At 40.9% G+C, this 21181-nt stretch overlaps 1 protein-coding gene across 2 annotated transcripts in view; it reads right to left on the bottom strand.

The window, feature by feature from the left end:
• ARHGEF9 (Cdc42 guanine nucleotide exchange factor 9) overlaps positions 1–9937 on the bottom strand; it is a 199000-nt gene extending 189063 nt beyond the window's left edge. Inside the window, exon 1 of one of the 2 annotated variants that reach the window (XM_019436682.2) lies at positions 9441–9937. In XM_019436682.2, the coding sequence (XP_019292227.1) occupies positions 9441–9470 (30 nt within the window). In that variant the 5' untranslated portion in view covers positions 9471–9937. The remainder of the gene's footprint in view (positions 1–9440) is intronic. The other variant, XM_019436687.2, reaches the window with a different exon arrangement.
• Between the last annotated feature and the right edge of the window lie 11244 nt (positions 9938–21181).

Genomic DNA, 21181 nt, shown 5'->3' with positions numbered 1-21181 from the left:
CAAATGATTCCTATTGTACTTAGAATGAATAGCACTTGCCAGTGTTCAGCACTATCATGTACACTGTGAGCATATTAACTCAATCCTCACAATAACACTATGGGTAGTACCATTATTATCCCCATTTTTGAAAGGGCATAACTGAGCCACAGAAAGTTTAGGCAACATGCTTATGATCACAAAACTAGGAAGCAGCAGAGTCAGAATTGAACCTGAGCAGTCTAGTTCCAGAGTGTGTGCTATTAACCACTGAATCATACTGCTTTTGAGGATAGTTGATGCACACCCTCCCTGGGCCTACAAACTCCCTAGGCCTTCAAGGCCCTGTGTGAGCTGGTCCCTCCCTGACTCTCTGTCTTCCTATCATGCCACTTGCCCTTCTCTCCCTGTGCTCCAGTCACACTGGCCTTCTTTCTATCCCTCAAACATAACAAACTATTTCAACCTCAAGGACTATGCACATGCTATCCCTGCTGCCTCCTCTAAACTCCTCACAAACCTCACTGTCTCTTTATTCTTTTTTTTTCTTTATTTATTCTTTATTGTAATCCAAAGTTGTTAGGATCTTTCCCAAAATTTCTACACAGCTGACTCAACTTAATGTCACTTCCCTGGGTATGCCAGGAAGGTCCTTCGACATAATGTTTCTTCATGACAGTAAGGCATCTCAGACCTAGCTGAATGCATTTGTTCCCCCTACCACCAACACCACTGTCTGGTTTCCATTACTGACCAGCTTAATCACTTGCAGAACTAGTCCTGCTCTAACACACACACACACACACACACACACACACACACCAAAAATAGCATGATGAAAAACTTCAAAGCGGTGGGCTCCTAAGAAGCTCTTCTCATTATGTAATGTGTTTGGGAGCCTTTCTCAGTCTCTTCTCAAACAGAGAGTTCAGGAAGCCTTGGGCTTGGGTGGGAGAATTTGTTCCTTGTGAATGAAATTCTTATTCCATCTCTTCATGCTCAGAGAAAAGTTAGGTCTGGTCTTCTGAGGTCTGAATTCAGGGTAGAAGAGAAGATCATATTCTGCCCATCCAAGTGTATACCCCTATATCCTGTCAGGAATAATAATTACTCCCTTTATGGATAGAGAATAGCAGAGTTAATATAGCCCTTTCCTGTCTACTCACTCATGTGATTCTCACAGCAGACTCAGAAGATAAATGAGGCTATGTAATGGTTAATTTTATGGGTCAACTTGACTGGGCCACAGGGTGCCCAAACATTTGGTCAAACATTATTCAGGGTGTTTCTGTGAGGGTGTTTCTGGATGAAATTAACATTTGAATCCATAGATTAAGTAAAGCAGAGTGTCCTCTCCAATGTGGGTGGGTTCCTTTTAATCAATTGAAGACCTAAATAAAACAAAAAGGCTGAGTAAGAGGGAACTCCTCCTGCCTGATGGCTTAAGCTGGGACATCATGTGTGTGTGTCTGTGTGTGTGTGTGTGTTGCCTCCAGGTGTCAAATGCAACCTTTCCCGTGCTCTTACCCTCTCCATCTGTGCCACAAAAGGGACCCTCCACCACTCAGTCTTCTCATGTCATTGCCCTACCTAACAAGGCAAAGCTTCTAAGCCTGGCATTCAAGGTCTTTCTTGATGTGGCCCCAGTTCATCTGGCAATAATTACTGGATCCAACCACACCACAGCACTCATAGTTTATTTCCAGAATATATGATTCCTTTCATGCCTCCGTTCTTTGTCTAATGTTGTTCCCTGTGCTAGGAACATTTCTTGCCTCACTAACTATGCCTATTCTCCACATCAAGCAAACTCTGTCATTTGAAAGGCTTGACAGTACACCTTAAATACTTTCTATTCTAGAAATCCCTGCCTAATCCTTTGAATCCCCTCAACCATGTTCCTACTCCCCTCTACTCCCATATCACCATCTTTGTACTTCTTATAGCATTCCACCCAGGCTGACTTATGGCTCCCCTACTGAATTATAAGCTCCTGAAGGCATAAACCACATCTTGTCTTGACTATCCCATACCTCAGCCTGATATAGTGCCCTGGAAAGAGTAGCTGCTTGATAAACATCCATTTTCTTAAATGACCTGTTAAAATCCATTGCAGCATTGTTTATCAGGCAAATGACTGGAGACAAACTAATTGGCCATCAATAAAGGACCCAATAGAATCCTGTGTAGCCATACAAAAGGAGGCATATCTGCATGTACTGTTATGAGATAATCTTCAAGAATATTGTTAATTGAAAAAAAAGAGTCAAGCACAGACTGTTGAATATGCTACTAATGTATGAAGAGAAGAAAGTGTGTGTGTGTGTGTGTGTGTGTGTGTGTGTGTGTGTACATAAGTAAAATCTTGTAAAGGCATGGAATATAGATATACAAACACTTAAGAAACTTATAACAGTGGTTATCTCTAGACGACGTGACTAAGAACCAGGGGAAGGAGAAAGACTTATGAAGACTTAATTTTTACCTCAATCCCTTCTCTGCTCTTTAAATTTTGCACCAAGTGCATATATTACCTATTCAGGATAAATAAATTTTGTCATGCCCCTATTACATGGGGGAGGGACCATATTGAGATGTTATTAAGTATTGACATAAATTTCTTTTTCAGAATAGCTAGAAAGGACCTTGAGGAATGTAATATAATTAGTTGACGATTGTAATCAAATGAAGTTGTGGTTCTGAGCCAACTGGGATGGGCTCTGGCTCTGAAGGGAATATAAAAATAAATAAATAAATAAACCTTTTTATAGCTTTACTCTGCTCCAGGCATTGTTCAAAGTACCTTACATGCATTCACTCATTTAACCTTCACAACACTATGAAATGGGTAGTTACTACCACTTTTCCAACTTTAAAAATAAGGGGCCTGAGGAGTTAAGTAGGCTGCCCAAGACCACACAAACAATAAGCAGCCAGAGCAAGTATTTGAATGCAGGGAATCAGGTTCCAGGGTCTGTACTCCTAAACATTACACTATGTTGCTAACACCAACACAGAGTGATGAAAGCTAGAGAACTCTGCTGTATCACCAGCACCTAGCAGTTTATAAACAATCAATAAATACATTGGATAAATGTATGAATAGATGGATGGGCCAATAATTGGATGTGTGCATGGGTGAGTAAATCAGTGAGGGGATGAGGGATGTATAGAGGGATGGGGGTGTGTGAATGGGTTGTAGCTAGGTGGGTGGGTTGTGGAAAGAGTAAGGCTTTTTTAATCAGATCTTGATTTGAAATCTGATGCTTCCCTTTATTTAACCTTGAGCAAGATACTTAAGTTCTCTATCCTTGTTTCTAAGCTGGACCAGGCTATGAACTCTGAGAGGGCAGGGACATTTTTCTGGTTTTTTTGTTTGTTTGTTTGTTTGTTTGTTTGTTTTTCCCCTGCTATACCATACCACTGTACCCCCAAAGACTAGAAGAGTGCCTGCAACATAGTAGGTTCTCAGCAAATATTTTTTAGATGAACTTATTAACTAACAAATGTGGATATTAAAACCCATTTTGTAGGGGCTAATATGAGGACTAACTGAGATAACATTTAGTATACCTGGCATATAATAGGTAAGCTTCCCTTCCTTTGCCTCCCTGCTAATGAGGGTTGCAGAAAGCACACTTAACTGGGAATTGAGATATGTGGATTATTTTCCCAGTTACTGAGTAGCTGTACGGTCTTGGGTCAAGCACCCTCCCTCTCTGACACTCAAATTTCCCAATCTATAAAATGAGTGGTATTCAACATTTCGTGTAGGAGATAGGGGGAAATACAGGGCAAACAAAACCCTTTTCCAAAATCTTAAGCAACAATACAACATATAAAGCAAAAACCACGGTGCTCTTGACAGATCAAAGGTGAGAGACCCACATTCCTGGTTACTCCTGCCCACCTCCTAGAGTGGACTGGGCCTGCTCTAGCTTGGGAGAATACTTCAAAAAAAAAAAAAGAAAATAAAGAAGAAAGAAAGAAAGAAAGAAAGAAAGAAAGAAAGAAAGAAAGAAAAGGCTCAAATTTTGTTCCCATCCTTCAGTTTATCAGGCTGAACTGCATTTTGAAATACTTGGTAGTTCATCTACTGTCAGAACTTGACTGTCACTAATACCTCCCAATCCTCTGAGCTCAATATGTAGATCATCAACTGCCTATTGGATATGTCCGTATGAGTCTGTCCAAGCATCTCAGACTCAACATAGCTCAGACTGTGCTTGTCATCTCCCCTCTCCAATCCCTCCCTAAACACTGGTCCTTAATTTGCATTCCCCATTTCTGTGATGGATATAACTGTTCATTTGGTCTCACAAGAAGACTCTGTCACTGGGAGGAAGCAAGAGAGGACTAGAGTATGTCAAGTCTTGATTGATCCTTCACCAGACTGATGGCAGTATTTTTACTATTGGCCATATCCATCAGGCTATGGCTCATAATCCAAAGCCAAATTCAAATTCTGAGATTCTGCATTTTTACATTGGCAAACATACATGTGAATTAACTGTGACAATGACTGCAGGTCATCTTCTCACAGTCCATTCTCCTTTTCTCCCTTTGTATCATAAACCTTGCCCCTGATCGTTGGCTGTGCACATTGCCTCCCAGTTTACATGAATACTTTCCAAGTTTCCATTGCAACTGGAAGCATCCATGTGACTCAGTTCTGACCAATGAGATATGAGGAGAAATATTAAATAGGACTTCTAGAAATATTTCTTTAAAAAGGATAGCCAAATTTGTTTCCCCTTGTTTTGAACCTTCCAGTTGCCTAGAAAGTGGATGTTAATAGATGTCCTGAAAATTCCACACCCATCTTGGAGCAGTAAGTAACCTCAACAATGAAAACCAAATGCTGGGATGGTGGTGCAGAGAAGTTCTTAAAAGTTTCCTGAAGCTTCCATATTGGCCCTGGTATGCTTATCTCCTGATTTCATTTTTTTTTCTAAGTAGGCTCCATGGCCAATGTGGGGCTTGAACTCATGACCCAGAGATCAAGAGTCACATGCTCTACCAGTGAGCCAGCCAGGTGCTCCTCCTCTGACTTCTTTCATGTGAAATAAAACCTGTGTGTTTTAAGCCAGTATAAATAAATTTCTGTTATTCATAGCAGAAGCAAATCAACTATTAGACTTACCAATTAGCCATTCCATCTTGCATATGCAGAGATTTCCACCAACTCCAATGTTGTGACTTTTACAAAGGTCACATGAAATTTGGCGTAGAATTTAATTCATAATTTCATATGTTTCTCCAAAGTAGAGGCAAACCAAGAGTGGGGCAATAGAAGTTGACAACCCTTAGTTCAGGCAATGAAGGAGTGCACTATCTATAAAGATTTTTTTAAAGACTAAAACGCCAAACTGTTTTTGTTGTTGTTATCACCATGAACCAGCAATTTTAAGCAATGTCAGTAATAAAATACTTCTCCCTGAAAAAAACCTTTTTTTGGTCAAAGTTCTAAAAAATTGTTGTTACTACTGAGTTTTAAATCAGCACCTTTTGTTACTCATCCTTTAATAAAACTGTATTCTACATGGAAGTTGATTCAGTTGCCCGCCCCCATACACAGACTTTACATGTGTTCCTTCAGTTCATTCCACTTGCAAAGCTTTAGAATCACTCAAAGTAGCTTTGGGTGCATTTCATGTCTGTAATCCCTCTGGTACTATATGTTCCATCATTTAAATAGTAGGTTCAAAGTAAACAATGATGGCACAGGGATTGTAAAGTCAAAGAAAAGGAATGTAATTCACTTCAATTCTGCCATTTTACTTGACCAATTGGAGTTTTTATTTGTGCTTAAAATGTAAAATAGCAAAAACAATACAACTGCAATGTGTACTATTTTTGTTCAGTAAGTGTACATTTTAGGTTATATGCGAGATGTTACTGAATCTAAATATCTTTCAAATTGAAGTTTATTCCTCTTTTTCATTGCTAATTAAAAATTAAAAATAAAACAACAAAACAATTAGTCTAATTACTACATGATTATTACTGAAAATAATTTTGTCATATAGATTAGGGAGTATTAAAAATTATTTATTCCAGATATCACATATGCTAAGTATACCACATCTCTAAAGTAGTAATAATGCAATTAATCTTATTGTCCAGAATCCAAGAAAGCAAGGAACTGGCTCACTGGTAATCCACATAGAACCAACCCTCTATCAGCCCCATCAGAGGCCAAGAGCCCAAAGAATATCATTTGATCATTGACTTAGATGTGAAATGTCCCTGCATGCATATACCCATTCTTTGTTCATTATAGCCCCACACTCAGCCATCTGAGAATCAAGTGGGTGCTCAGGAAGGAGAGACACAAATTATTTACAAATGAAGCTGACTATAGCACTTTCACCCTCATCTAAGCCACCATTACCTCTAACCTGGACTATTGTAAGAGCCTCCTTACACCTTTTTCCTTTGCCCCACTACAATTTATTCTGTTAAATTTTAAGTCAGATTCTATTCCTTACCTTCCAGAAGCTACCAATTTCACTCAGATTAAATGTCCCTGGGACATTGGTTTCCTTGCTGTTCCTTAAACAAACAAGCTGTGAGCTCTCTCTCTCTCTCTCTCTCTCTCTCTCTGTGTTTCTTATGCTTAGAAACCGCTTCTCTTAAATATCTGCACAGAGCTTGTTCCTCCATTTCCTTCACATCTCTGCTCAAATGTCTCTTAATCAGAGAGGCTGTGAGTCATCTGTCTAATATATCATTCTGCCCCCTACTTCTTTTTATCTTCTTACCAGGTTTTCTTTTACTTCTTAGCACTTAGCACCTCCTGACATACTGTATATTAATTTGTGTAGTTGTTTAGTTAACACCCAGCCCCCAGAATGTAAGATTTATGAGAATTGGAAATTTGTTTTTGTTCAGTGCTGTCTCCCCAGAACCTAGATCAGTGCCAACTCACAGTAGATACTCTATATTTTTTGAATGAATTAACAGCCTCAATAGTACCTGCAAAATAAAGTATTTTACACCCTTTTTATGGATGAGAATACTGAGGATGAAAAAAGTTTGGCAATTGGCAAGTATTTCAGAGCTGAGAAGTGTAAAATCCAGGACTTCAACCTCAAACTTTTGACTCTGAGACCAGTGTTCTCTCCACTCTGGGAAACTGTGTTACAAACAGAAGTTATGAATAAATACACTAAAGAATTTACCATCAGAAGTGAACTCACAGTTTTTTAACTTTCTACTGGGACAGATTTTATTCTGTAAAATCCCTACTGATGTTTTATGTTCAAGAATCTTCATTTACATGAAGTACAGTAAAAATAGTCAAATGTTCTAAAAATAAATCTCCCTGTTATAAAAGGCTTAATATAAATTCCGAACACTTTGCAAATGAAAGAACATGGAATAAAGACCTTTTGACTGGCCACATTATAAAATGGTGTTTAAACAAATACTCCCTATTTTTTTTTTTTCATAATAAGCCATTAGTCACATTTTATCCAACATTTACTTCTAAGAATCTGAGAATCTCAGACCTGGAAGGAATTTTGGTGGATCATTAATAGCCCCATTTAACAGGTAAGGAAACTGAGGCCCCAAACATTCATACCAAAACAGTAGCAGGGCCAAAACTAGAGGCTTCCTGCCTCTAGGCTAGAATACAGTTTCTTGAACTCTGGCAAATGATTAAAAAATGATTTCATCATATAATATTCACCACTTCAGTCCCCTAAAAATATTATAATACTTCCCCATCAATCAATCCTTAATTCCATAGTCTCCACAAGGTATCTGTTACTTCCTCTTTTCTTTCACAACTGGCAAAACTTCAGATCTCTCAATTAATTTAATCTGTTGTCAATCTTCACCCCTATACTAAAATATATTTAGAAAAGGAGGGAGGTCTCACCCAGACTGAGCTACCAAAAATCCAGGGCTGGCATGTTTGTTTTTTTCAGGCAAATTTCATGGCATTAGTTCATCCTGAAGAAACTTCTTTCTCAATATTGTAACTGTTTATTCCTTTCTGTCTCTTTCAGCACCATTTGAACAGAGGATTCTGTGGAGCAGTGGGGAGGGACAATGACAAAGAGATAGAAGACTCCTGTGCTAGACTCAGCTTTTCCTTCGTGGAGCTGTGTGGCCCTGGGCAAGTCTCTCCCATTCTCTGGGTTTCAGCTTTCCTGGATGGATGACAAGAACTTGAAGGTCTTTTCCTGCTCTAACCTTTTCTGATTCTACAAACACTTGAAACAGCTTTGATGGGACTCTAGGGAAGGAGGGGTGTCTGAGAAGAATCTCTTAAGCCCTGATATATAAGATTATACACTGGAAGCCTTTAAAAACCACTGAAACAAAATTCTAAGGAAACCGTGAAGAAAGGAGGACAGCTTCTCTGAACACAGTCCTAGTCCATATCAAATTGCCTCTTCCCTTCCAGAGCAGGAGCAAAAAAATTGTTAAATATCAGTTTTTGCCCAGCTGCTTCAGGCTACTTTGCTTCAGCTTCGGGTTGTGGCTGGTAGTGCAGAAGTGTGGGCTAGGATTGCCATCAGCACCTGCTAACCCAACCCACCTGCCCTCCAAGACCCTCTTGCCCATGGCTCTTATTCCCCAGAGTCCCTGACCAGACTTGAGCTACCCTTGGCTGAGTCAGAGAGGCATCAAAATGCAACCACCACTTCCCCTCTGCAAGGGAAGTCATTCCAAGGTCTCCAGGTGAAGAAGCGAACACTGTAACATACAATGAACTATGGGAGGATAATACTAAACACACACACACACACACACACATACACACACACACACACAAGCACATACTCCTTGGATGAGGGTGGGGGTAAGGAAGAGCTCTCCTAACTGAATGAGGCTCAGACCCATTTCCAGGATGGAGGTTTCTGCAGCTTTCTGTCCTGTACAAAGCCCCAGGTGTGTATAGGATGACCCCAGCCCAAGCAAGCAAGGACTCCAGGGCTCCCTTATGCAGTTTCCCTTAAAGTCACTCCCTGGCCCTCAAGCCCTGAGACTGGCCGGGGTGAGGGGTACATGCAGCCTGTTTGGAGGACCATGAAGCTCTCCCATACTGCCTTCCTACAATCCCAGGCTTTTTGACTACCTTCTCCCTCTCAAACCCATACCAGATCACCGGCTTCCCTCGAGTCCCACTGTTCTCAGAGAGACCCTCTGCCAGCCCCCCTTGCCTCATTGGTCTTCCAGGTGACCCCCAATCTTATCCCACTCCAATGCGGGGGCAGGAGGGAATGGATAAAAATACGGAGCGGATGGGAGGGGTCTTTCTTCAGCAGGCGAGTGAGCAAGGGCTCCTAAAATGGCCACAGCAAGCTAGCTAGTGTCTCAAGGACGGCGGAGAGGGTGGTGGGCAGAAGCCAGGGGGCTCCCGGCAGGGCGGCTGGTGAAGGAGCTGGGGGTGGGGCTAGGGAACTGAGGTTCAGACAGGGTTAGCCAGGGTTATATGCACTCACCATTCCTGATCCGCCCCTAATCCACTGCATGGTGCCTGCTTAGTCCGGCTTCGCTGAGGCCTGGGTGGCTGGCGCGGGTTGTCTCAGGCTGGCTGGCTGGGCTGGCAGGGCTGGATCCAGTGAAAGCCCAAGCGCCCCCTCCGCCTCCCCTCCTCCACAGTCTTACAGCCCAATCCCCTCCGCCCCGGACCTCCCCTTTAGTCAGGTTGTTCCATCCCAGCTGGCAAGCTCTGCCTCTCCGCCCTGCAGCTCCAGGGGTGCTTTGCTGGGAAAAGCGTAGGAGGAGGGTCCCAACCGACTGCCTTTGTCCCCTGCCAAGGCTTCAGAACTGGGAGGCGGGGTGCAGGGAGAGGATGGGGGTAAATGACCTCCACCCAGAGAAGGCAGCTGCCACCTCTTCTTGCCCCCGACCCCGTGCTGTAGTTAGATGCTGCTTATTGCGGGGTTCCCCAGTTGTGCCAATTGTGTCGAGTCAGCGAAAAGTCCTCTCCAAAGTTGCCAGAGGTGTTGGGCCATCTTCCGGAATAATAAGATCCTGCCCTGGTGGAGCCGTGCCAACACTCTCTTGCCTCCCTTCCCCCAGCCCTCCCTTTGCCTACTCCCCTCGGATCTTCTATTGTGTACTCCTTGGGGGCTTTCATCCTCATTACTTTCGTTTTCTCAGAACAACCCTGTGAACACAGGCATTAGTATCTTCATTTCACAGATAAATGGAGGTTTAGAAGATGGAAGGGACATATCTAAGGTCACATAAAAAAGACAAAGCCTCAACTTTACCCTCTGCAGCTTTCCAAGCTTCTTTTTTGCTAGCACAAGTGCATGCGCACAGGCAAGAGCTCGGAAACCCACGTGCATGCACATATATAAACACACCATTCCAGGATTCTCCTTCACATCCTGAGGTATATGAAAGGTAGCTTGTTGGATGAATTTTCCATTTGTCTGTTTTGCTGAGAATGAGTAAAAAGAACGTCAGCAAAACAGGCAAACGGATAAGCCACCCACCTCTTCATGGTGTCCCTAACTCTGAGCAATGCAACCGAGGCTGGCACCTTTACATCTGCTGAGTGTTGACATTGTTGGTCACATCATACCCATGATTATTCTATATAGTCCTTACAATTACCCGTGAGAAGAACATGATAGGGAGTGTTAATTAGCCCCTGTTACATACATAAATACTGAAACCCAAAGATTGAAAGACATTTATCCAAGGTAGCACAGCTAAACAAGAGAACAATCCAAGGCTCCTGACCCACAGGGCAAGTCAGGGAAGAATGGGATTACAAAAACAGAGGTTGCAGCTTCAGCAAAAATGAATTAAAATATGACATCATAAAGAATTTCCTGAAGGTGATTGGTACAAAGACACCACTGGCATGCTACACATACAACCTTATTGTCCTCTATGCCCTAGCAGATTCTCCCCACTTCATCCAAACCATTGTTTTGGCCAGACAGAGCTGGCCAAAGGTCTAAGCAGCTGCTTTGATGAGCACCCAGTCCTGGGAGGGATGTGAGCAGAAGGTCCTTTGACAAGGGATCCTTGAATCAAATGAGAGCTTAGCCAGGTTAGCTTTTCAACTTCCTCCCAAGGCTGATAGTCTAATAATTCTACAATTGTCTCCTCACTTTCTCACCTCTTAGCGTTCACTCACACTGAGCCTCTTGGATACCTGTCCCCTGCCAACAGCCCAATCAGACTGTCACGACTCTTTAAGATTTCTTTAAGATCCAGTACTAGACACACTGCCTCTAGGAAGCTTCCCTGGAATACTCCAGGCTCTGGTTTTATCATCTTTTATGTAACTCCTATAGCACTATCATTTATCCTTCTCAGTTGAAAATGATATTTTACTTACTGGTTGTTACTGGCTGAACTGTGTCCCCCAAATATTTGTATGTTGAAGTCTGAACCCCCAATGCTTCATAATGTGACTTTATTTGGAAATAGTATCTTTAAAGAGATAATTAAGTTAAAATAAGATCATTAAGGTAGGCCCCAATCCTGTATGTCTAATGTACTTATAATAAAGGAAATTTGGACACAGATGGATACAGAGGAAAGACCATGTGAAAAGAAAAGGAGAAGGAAGCCATCTACAAGCTAATGGGAGAGGGTTTAGAAGAAACCACCTTGATCCTGGACCTCTAGCTTTCAGAATTTTGAGAAAATTAATTTCTGTTGTTTAAGGCACCCAGTCTTTGGTACTTTGTTATGACAGCCCTAAGAAACTATTACACTGGTTGTGTATATGGTTTTCTATGTCTTGCCATTTAAGTGGAATCATAAGTTTTTTTTTTAAATTGGGAACAATGAATCACTCACCTTGGTATCTCCTACAATGGTGACTATCACATAGGAGATATCCAATAAAAATTGTATTTTTCATGGATGTATTCATTCAAAAATATTATTGAACCTCTATGTACCAAGCATTGTGATAGATGATCAGAATGCAAGACAAAGTTCCTCATGGACCTTATAATCTACTCGGAGTGGAAGGAAGATAGACAACAAATAAGTAACAAACAAGATAATTAAAGGTTGTGATATATGCTTTTAATGATTATAAACTAATTTATGTGATAATGAGTAGTCCTGGAATTATAGAAGTTGTCTATATCAATCGTAGTCCAGTCAAGAAAATAGAAAATACCCTTGGTCTTTTAAAAAAGAGCATTTAATACAAGAAATACATCTTACTTGCAAAGCTAAAAAGTCAAACGGGATGGTGAGAAAAGCCAGCATTCAGCAACCACAGAAAACTGCTACCACTCCTAGGACTAAATGAATAATGGGGAAAAGGTAATGTTACCAGAACCCAGAAACTGGTGCTAAACTGAAGCTAAAAGCATGGTGTGGGTGGCCTGATGGTTCAGGAGCCATGAATGAAGGAGTAGTTAAACAGATACTGGAATCCTGTAGGACATACAGCCATTTCCAGAAAACACCTCTCTGAAGCAGTGGTGGGTTGAAGGGGGCAGGTAAAGGAAATACCTGGTTTCTTCCTTCTACCCTCTCACCAATCTCCCTCAGGTGTTTCCCACTGAACAAAATAAGTGAGACAACAAGGGAGCCTAAGGAATTTAGTGTGCAGAAGAGTGGAGGATGGATCTGAGAACAGACAGCCCTGTGTTAATGTATGTGCCTAGAGACTATTTCAAAAGAAAAAAAACTGTTGATCCCAGAGGCATAGAGGCTATTGAATTCAGTATGTCTTGTGTACGTATGAGCAGTTAGAAGTGATATAATGAGTTGGTAAGAGTATGAGCCAGAGCTGCTTGGATTCAATTCTTGGATTTGTTACTTACTTGGGAAGGTCATTTAATATCTTGTATCTTGATAGTTTCCTTATCTGTAAAATAGGGATAATAATAGTGTCTACTTTATAAGATTTGATCAATTCATCCATGGAAAAAAAGCACTTACCACAGGGACTGGAAAACAGTAAATATTCAGGACAGAATAATAGAAATCTGGAAAAGGGGTTTCCACAATCTCCTTGCCCCAGACCTCTCCCTTGAAGCTCTGTGATCTCCTGGAAGCCTATTTGGTACTTAGCCTTGCACCAGCTCTCCAATAAACAAGTGCCAAATTCTGTCCTCTTGTCAGCCATGAGCAGCTTAAAGAGCAAAACAGTCTTAGGTAAGTTCCCAGTCTCCCACATTCTCTTTATGTGAGTCCATAGTAATTCAGGGAGCCCAGAGGCAGGCTTCTGGATGCCAGAGGCACCAGCCCAAGCTAGTCCCTACCTGTGTGCAGAGCTAAGTGAAGAGCTGAATTCACTACTGGTGGATAACCTGAGACAAGTATCCAGTTTCTCCGTGTTTTAGCTTCCCCGACCATACAATGAACACACTAATTATTATTTACTTAATAGTGTTAAGCAAACCCTTATCCAAAGATCAGAGTTGGCAAAGATCTTAAAGATTATGTCCAACACTGTTATTTTATAAATGAGAAAATATAACTCCTAGGAATGAAAGGGACTTCCAAAGTCACAAAGTAAGTTAGTGGCTGAGCTGGAATGAAAACTCAGACTCTTGATTCTCAACAGTGAGTTGAGAGTGAGTGGTAAGCTTTTACAATAGTAAAAAAAGTATAAAAATTAGAAGTGCACACTTACTATAATGAGAGTATTGAGAGCCTAAGGCTAACATCTATATTATAACAATGTTGTCTTGACAAAATGATATTATTTAGCATGTAGATCACTACCTATTCTTATCCATTCATTTATAAATTCAATAAATATATATCTATACTGTGTGCCAGTCGTAGCATGCTAAACACTGATTACACGGTAATGAACAAGGCAAACACCATTTATGTCCTCATTTCTATATAATAAACAAGTAAATAAGGTAAATAAATGTGCTAATATAGATGGTGATAAGTGCTATCAAAGAAAGTGAAAAGATAAAGAGTACCTGTGGTGGAAGGGAGAGAGAATTTAGGTAAAGAAGGATCCTCCAAGGAAATGACATTTAGTTGAGGCCTACAGGCTTAAAGTAAGCCAGCCAAATAAAGAGGTGGGAGAAACTATTCCAGGCACACAAAACAGTAAGTCCAAATAATTGAAAGAGCTTAGTATCCTGAGACTTAGAAGCACAATAAAACTGAAACCTAGAGAGAAGGGAAGAGTTATAGGAGACAAATTTGGCAGAAACCAGGTCACATAAAGCCTTGAAAGTCACAGTAGAAAATTTGTATTTTATTCTGAGGACAACAGAAAGAGAGGGGAGGGAATTGAGTGGTTTTAAGCAAGAGAATAAGTTGATTTGGTTTACATTTGTAAAAGAGGTTGCTGTGGGATAAACAGATTAAAGGAGAGCCAAGAGGTTGAAATCGTTGCAGTCATCCAGGAGAGAGATGATGTAACTTGGAATGAAAGGTCAATGAAGATGACAGATGAGAAAAAAAATTCTTAGTATATATTTTAGTTGTAGAAACATCAGAACTTGGTGATGGGTTGGATGTGGAGTGCAAGGGAAAGGAAACAGGAATTATAGATAACTCTAGGTTTTTGAATTAAACAACTGGGTAGATGGTGGCACCATTTGCTAATGTGGGAAGAGTGGAATAAGTGCAGGTCTGAGGAGGTGAAGAAATCAAAACTTACATTTTGGATGTATTAAAAAGTGTGAGGGGCGCCTGGGTGGATCACTCGGTTAAGTGTCTGACTCGGTTTCGGCTCAGGTCATGATCTCACAGTTCGTGAGTTCAAGCCCCACATCAGGCTCTGTGCTGATGGTGCAGAGCCTGCTTGGGATTCTCTGTCTCCGTCTCTCTCTGCCCCTCCCACACTCTCTCTCTCAAAAATAAATAAACTTAAAAAAAATTTTAAAAAAATTAAAAAAAAAGTGTGAGCTGTCCATTAGTCATATTAGAGGAGATATAAGAAAGACAATTGGATACATAAGTCTGGATCTCAGAAGAGATTTGCCAGGAGATATACATTTTGGAGTCATCCTCATATAGATGGTATTTAAAGTCACATTACACAATGTGATCATCTAGAGAATATTACTCAGTGATCAAAAATAATGAAATTTTGCCATTTGCAGCAATATGGATGGAACTAGAGAATATTATGCTAAGTGAACTAAGTCAGTTAGAGAAAGACAAATATCATATTATTTCACTCATATGTGGAATTTAAGAAACAAAACAGATGAACATAGGGGAAGGGAAAGAAAAAGAAGAAAAACAGACAGTGAGGCAAACCATAAGAGACTCTTATATACAGAGAACAAACTGAGGGTTGCTGGAGGGGAGATGGGTGGGGGGATATGTTAAATGGGTGATGGGCATTAAGAAGGGCACTTGTTAAGATGAGCACTGGGTATTATATGTAAGTGATGAATTACTGGGTTCTACTCCTGAAACCAGTACTACACTGTATATTAACTAACTTGAATTTAAATAAATAAACTATTTAAAAAAATAAAATAAAGCAAATACATCTTTGTGATAGACCTTTTACAAAAAGGAGAAGAAGATGAAGAAGAAGAAGAAGAAGAAGAAGAAGAAGAAGAAGAAGAAGAGAAAAGGGCCCTGAACCAAGTCTTGACACTCTCCAACAATTAGACTGAAGTTGAGTAGAAAAAGAGGGGTAAAAATTGAGATTGAGAAGCAGTGGTCAGTAAGGTAGAAAACCAGGAGAAATCATATTCAGGTGAAAAAAATAAGGAATGGTATTGAGAAGTTGAATGGATGATGACAGATATGTCCACTGTATTGGCAACATGGTTACCATCAATGGCTTTAACAAGAGTAGTTTCATTGACACAAGGGTAACAGAAGTCATTCTGGAGTACCTGAAGAGTGAATAAGAGGGGGGAAAGTGAATGAACGTAAAGTGAAGACAAGTATAGAGAAAACTGTTAAGTTTTGCTCTGAAGGGAATAAGAGAAATAGGGTAATATTTGAATGGATATATGAGGTCAAGGAAGCAATTTTTTTTTCTTTTAACATGAGGTTAATAGCATGTTTATATGATGATGAGAATTAGGAGAAGCTGACAATACAAAACCTGTCTACTTGAAGCATGGTCTACAGATCAACTGTATCATCATCACCTAGGTACTTGTTATAAAATGCAGAATCTCAGGCCCCATCTCAGACCTACTGCATTTGCATTTTAATTAGTTCCCCAGGTGATGTGAATGTACAGCAAAGTCTGAGAAGCACTGGCATTACAGAGGGGATACTTGCAGGAGCAAGGTCTCTAGAAGGTGGGAACCATAAGGTCCAGAGCATAAGAGAAAATATTTTTGTTGACAGAAAGAAACAGGGCCACCTCCTACACTCTAGCAGGTAGGAAGACAGAGAAAGTGAGTGAGGGTGCAAGTGCCAGTGGGCTTATAGACTTTGTAAATGAAACAGGATGAAATGCCCTTAAAACGGTATCTATTTCCTCAATAAAGAGACAAAGCTGAGAGAGGAGTATGGAAGGAGAGTTCATTGGAAGTTACAGGAGGGAGGAGTAGGTATGAAATACTCCTCTCAGAGCAGTGGTTCTCAACCTTGGCTGTACACTGGAATCACCAGGAGAGCTTTAAAAAAACATTGCTCTCTAAATTCTACCTTCAGTAATTATAATTTAATCATAATGAGGTATGGCCTGGGCATCAGGATTTTTATAAGATCCTTAGATGATCCTAAATGTGCAACTGGGGTTGAGAGCCACTGTCTTAGAAAAGCAAACATATTAGTGACATGTAGTAGGGTTTGCAAGAAGTGTTGAGAGCCCATCTGAGGCTTGTGGTAAAGCATAATCAATCAGCTCAGCTGTGGGACTTTTATTCATTCTGCTGCTCAAGCATAGGTATAGAGAAGATAGGTGGTTGTGTGAAATCTAGGGGAGATTTTCCAGAAAAGTACAATGGAACATAAATGGACAATAGAGTTACAAACATTTTTAAGGGAGTGATCATAATAACGGACCAGGGGTTCTAAGCTGGACAGAAAGGAAAAGAGAATATGAGGAGGTGTGATAAGTAACAGAGTAGGGCTAATGGAATGGTGGATCAATGATTAGTGATCTTGATGATGTGGAAGAATTGTTGGAGGAAGCGTACCAGAGTAAGTGAGATGGAAGAGCAGGACAGTGATCAGAGAAGAAATTCCTGAAATCTAGATTCTGGAGACAATTCAGTTAGTTACTTACTATGACAAGATCCAAGTGTTACCACAGGAGTTTTCTGGCTGTGGTGAAGTGAAGAAATGGGTTGTTGAAAGTGAGGCCATGGTTGAATAGCCCATCTAACAGAATGTTGAGGTTTAGAAAGACAAGAAAAAGATGAAGACAGTGATGATCCAGGAGCTAAAGTCTTCAATAAATGAGGAAGAATGTCCAGAAAGACAATCTGTCAGGCAAGAATTATGTGTAAAATACCTACTATTTTCCTAGATTGGTTACAGATACTGGGGACATGGAAGTGAGCAAGACAGACTAGGTCTCTGTCCTCAAGGAACTTATATTCTAATGAAGGGATTTAGACACTGAACCCAAAAACCAAAAAAAAAAAAAAAGTAATCTTAGGTACTGGATAGCTAAAAAATAATAAATAAGGTGTTATAATAGAAGGTAACTAAGGAAAGAGGACACTGTCTTACCTAGATGGCCAAGGAAGTCCTCTCTGAGGAGATGACATCTGAGTTGACACAAGAATGATGAGAAGCAACCAGCCATGCAAAGATCTGGGGGTAAGAGCATTCCAAACCTGAAGGAACGACAAAAGCAAAGGTTCAGAGATGAAAATGAGACTGATATATGCAAGGATCAGAAGAAGGTCAGCATAACAGAATGTAGTGGAGTATAAGACAGTGGTGGGAGATGATGTCAGAGAAGCAGGCAGGGCCAGAATGTCAAGAGATGGAAGCAAAAAGAAGGGATAGTGGGTGGCAGAGGCAGATGGCATGTGCTTCCAAGAAGCTGGAAGTTGTGAAGGCAGGAGATGAAGAAATGGGAAACATGATAGATGTCATCCCAAATAAGCTAACACAGGAAAGAATTCAAAGTAAGATGTTAGTGCAATAGTAAAGTGTGTATAGATTAAATACAATCTAGTTTAGACTTTGAAAATAAAATCTAGCTGGACGAATTCTCAAGGACATCTAGCCCCTAGCTACTATGCAAAGTCTGGGGCTCATAACCAGCAGCATCAGCATCTCCTGGGAGCTTAATAGAAATGCCGAATCCAGGGGTGCCTGGGTGGCTCATTCAGTTAAGCACCTGACTCTAGATTTTGGTTCATGTCATGATTTCACTGTCGTGAGATGGAGCCCTGCATTGGGCTCCACGCTGGGTTAAGATTCTCTCTCTCTCTCTCTCTCTCTCTCTCTCTCTGACCCCTCCACCTCGCTCTCAGAAGGAAAGAAGAAAAAGAAAGAAAGAAAGAAAGAAAGAAAGAAAGAAAGAAAGAAAGAAAGAAAGAAGAAAGAAGAAAGAAAGAAAGAAAGAAAGAAAGAAAGAAAGAAAGAAAGAAATTCGCAGTGATTCACATGCACATTAAAATGTGAGAAGCCCAGCTCCAGACCAAACTCCTGTCACTATGTTGGAGTCACTGAGATTAGTTTCTTTGCCCAAAAAAGAATAGGAAACATCTTCATCTGTGTTTAGAAGCTTAATAGTCAGAGATGTTGAGGGCAGTCATGGAAGAAGGTTTGATGGGCATGTGGGATCCCATTTTTCAGTGGGAGCATCAGCTAAAACAGTCATCCACTTGGGAATGCAATTCCTCATCTCTGGGTTTCCCAGCTACCTGACCTTGTAGACCCAAAAGGCATGTGAAAAGACTCAGTAGACCCTGGAGTCATGTGAAGCAAGCTCCAAGCAGCTCTGGGAAGTGCAGGGAGGAAGTAGACTTATTTGTCTTTCTTCAGGCCTCAACAGGCAGAGCCTGGAATCAGAGTGAGATGCTATTTAATGGGCTGCTACAGAAAGTACTACCTTGGAATGTAGGGGGACTTGGTCCAACAGCCTCCCCCCAGGGCCACTTCAGCTTGATCACAGGGACCAGCCAGATGAAAATCATGTTCCTTTCACTGTGGTTAGGGACCCATTAGTTATTCTCCTCCTCTAAACTCTCCATGGGTTCTTTACTCTTACTCTTTTTTCTAGCACTCACCCCTTTCCTCTTTAGCTCCCTCTTTTCTTCCCCATGCCATACTTTCAGCCTCAAACAACTTCCTGTCTATCTAAGGAATTTGCTATCCAGTCCACTATTCATTCTCAGTACAAAGGCGAGAGCTGAAATAACTTCATAAGGAATTGCAATTAGATGAGCAGACTTAACCCCCATCTGGGTGGAGGTGTTATTTAAACCACTTGGGTAGATTCAGGACCTGCAGAGCTCACAAAAAATATGTTATCTGCTTAAAGATTCTCTGGCAAGCCAAACTCGCATATTAATGTTCAATCTTGTGAATGTCCAATCACATTCCGGGAAGTGATGCTCTTCCTGTAACTGATGACATCCAAGCAAAGTCTGGAAGAATACCTGCTAGAGATGCTATAGAATGAATCCTCCATCAATGGAAGGCCACGCTAGAGACCCATGCAAAGAAGTCAGTAAGCCAAGATGAGAAGAGCACTGGACTAGAAGTCTGGTGACTGCTAAGTTGCTATGTGACCTTGGACAAGATATTCAGTTTCTCCATCTGTCAAATGGTATCTTTAGAGTCTCTCAATGCTTTTTGACCTGTGTTTTTATAGAATGCATGGGGGATCCTTCAGAGGCTATTTCTTGCCCTGTGGGACATGGGGGAGGCTGAGAGGGAGGATCTCTGGGCCCCACTTCAACCAGAGACGTTCTCCTTTCATCCGCTTCATACATTAAGCTTCCAGGTAAGATTGTGATTAAACAAAGACATCTTGTTGCTAAAACAAACAAGCCTAGACTACATTGGAGGCTGTAAATGAAAAGTCTGGCCGATAGCCTGCCACAGTGTTTTAAGTTTGTTGGATGTTAAACTATAATATAATATAAAATATACAATACAATATGATATAATATATATAATATATAATTTATATAATATACAATACATAATTATATAATTTATATAATTACATATAATTTTAAAATCAGGATATTTTATATAATAATTTAGAATTCCAACTTCTTTTAAAACATCAGAGGATCCAGTAGCCCTGGATTAGTATTCCTACCTTGTAACAATCAGCTGGAGCTGAATGGCAGCTGCCTCCTTTAGAGCCAGAGTCCCTGCCTACTGGCTTCTGCATAGCCTCTGCAGATGTCTAAGTGGTGATCTCTGCCCTCCAGGGTTCTATTACCTTGAGCTTCTTTACCCCTCCACAGTTCCAGGCAAATCCAGAATGGGTTGCTCTAGGAATCACTGTGTCTGTAAAGGGATATAGTCTATGCAGAACAGTGCTTTTCAAACTGCAGTGTTCACAGATGTTCTTATTAAAATGAAGACTCTGATTCAGTAGGTCTAGGCTGGGTCCTGAAGTTCTGCATTTCTAACAAATTCCCAGGTGACATGCTGCTTGTCCATGGATCTAAATTACAGAAGTGAGAAGACAGTAGAAAGAGCAAGAAGTAGAGAAGTAAGAGCTGTGGCCTCCAGCCCCAGCTCTCACTGACCTTCACTGCATTGGGGAAACTGCTAAACCTCTGTTCAACAGGCCTAATTAGCAATTCTCCAGAGAGGTGGTACAAAGAGAAAAAGAGATTCCTGCAGCCAGAGGAGTGCTTCACCAGTAAAAGCAATACAAAGAAAATTGGCAAGGTGTCTGTTTAATGGGAGGTGAGGCTTCTTCTAGGGGATCTGCCCTCCCCAACTTGGGATGGCTTGAGTCACCTTTTAGGTTCCAAGTGCTGACTTCAAAAACTCCAAGAGAAATTTGTTTTGTTGGCAAATATCCTAAGGAAGGTCAAGGAGAGAAGGGAGAAGAGAAGGAGAGAGATGAAGGAGAAAAAGAATAGTAGGAAGTTGAGGAGGATGAGAAGAAAAGGAAGAGAAGAAAATGGTGAGTACAGAGGAGGAATAGATGGAGGGGAAAAAGGAGGAAAAAGAAGGAGGAGGAAGAGACAGTGGCAGATAAATAGGAAGGTGAAAAATAGGAAGAAGGGGGAGGAGGGGGGAAAAGGGAGAGGAGGATGGGGGAAAAGGAGACCTTAAGGGATCAAGACTAAGGCTTTTCCTAATGGCTCCTTCCTCGTTAGACACCTCCATCCTCATTCAGCTCCTCCTCACAGTAGGA

The sequence above is a fragment of the Panthera pardus genome, unplaced genomic scaffold (assembly GCF_024362965.1).
Source record: "Panthera pardus isolate Hobbes unplaced genomic scaffold, ASM2436296v1 HiC_scaffold_27, whole genome shotgun sequence".
Taxonomy (NCBI): Eukaryota; Metazoa; Chordata; class Mammalia; order Carnivora; family Felidae; genus Panthera; species Panthera pardus.
The sequence above is the reverse complement of the archived record's forward strand: the minus strand, read 5'-3'. Positions and strand labels throughout refer to the sequence as shown.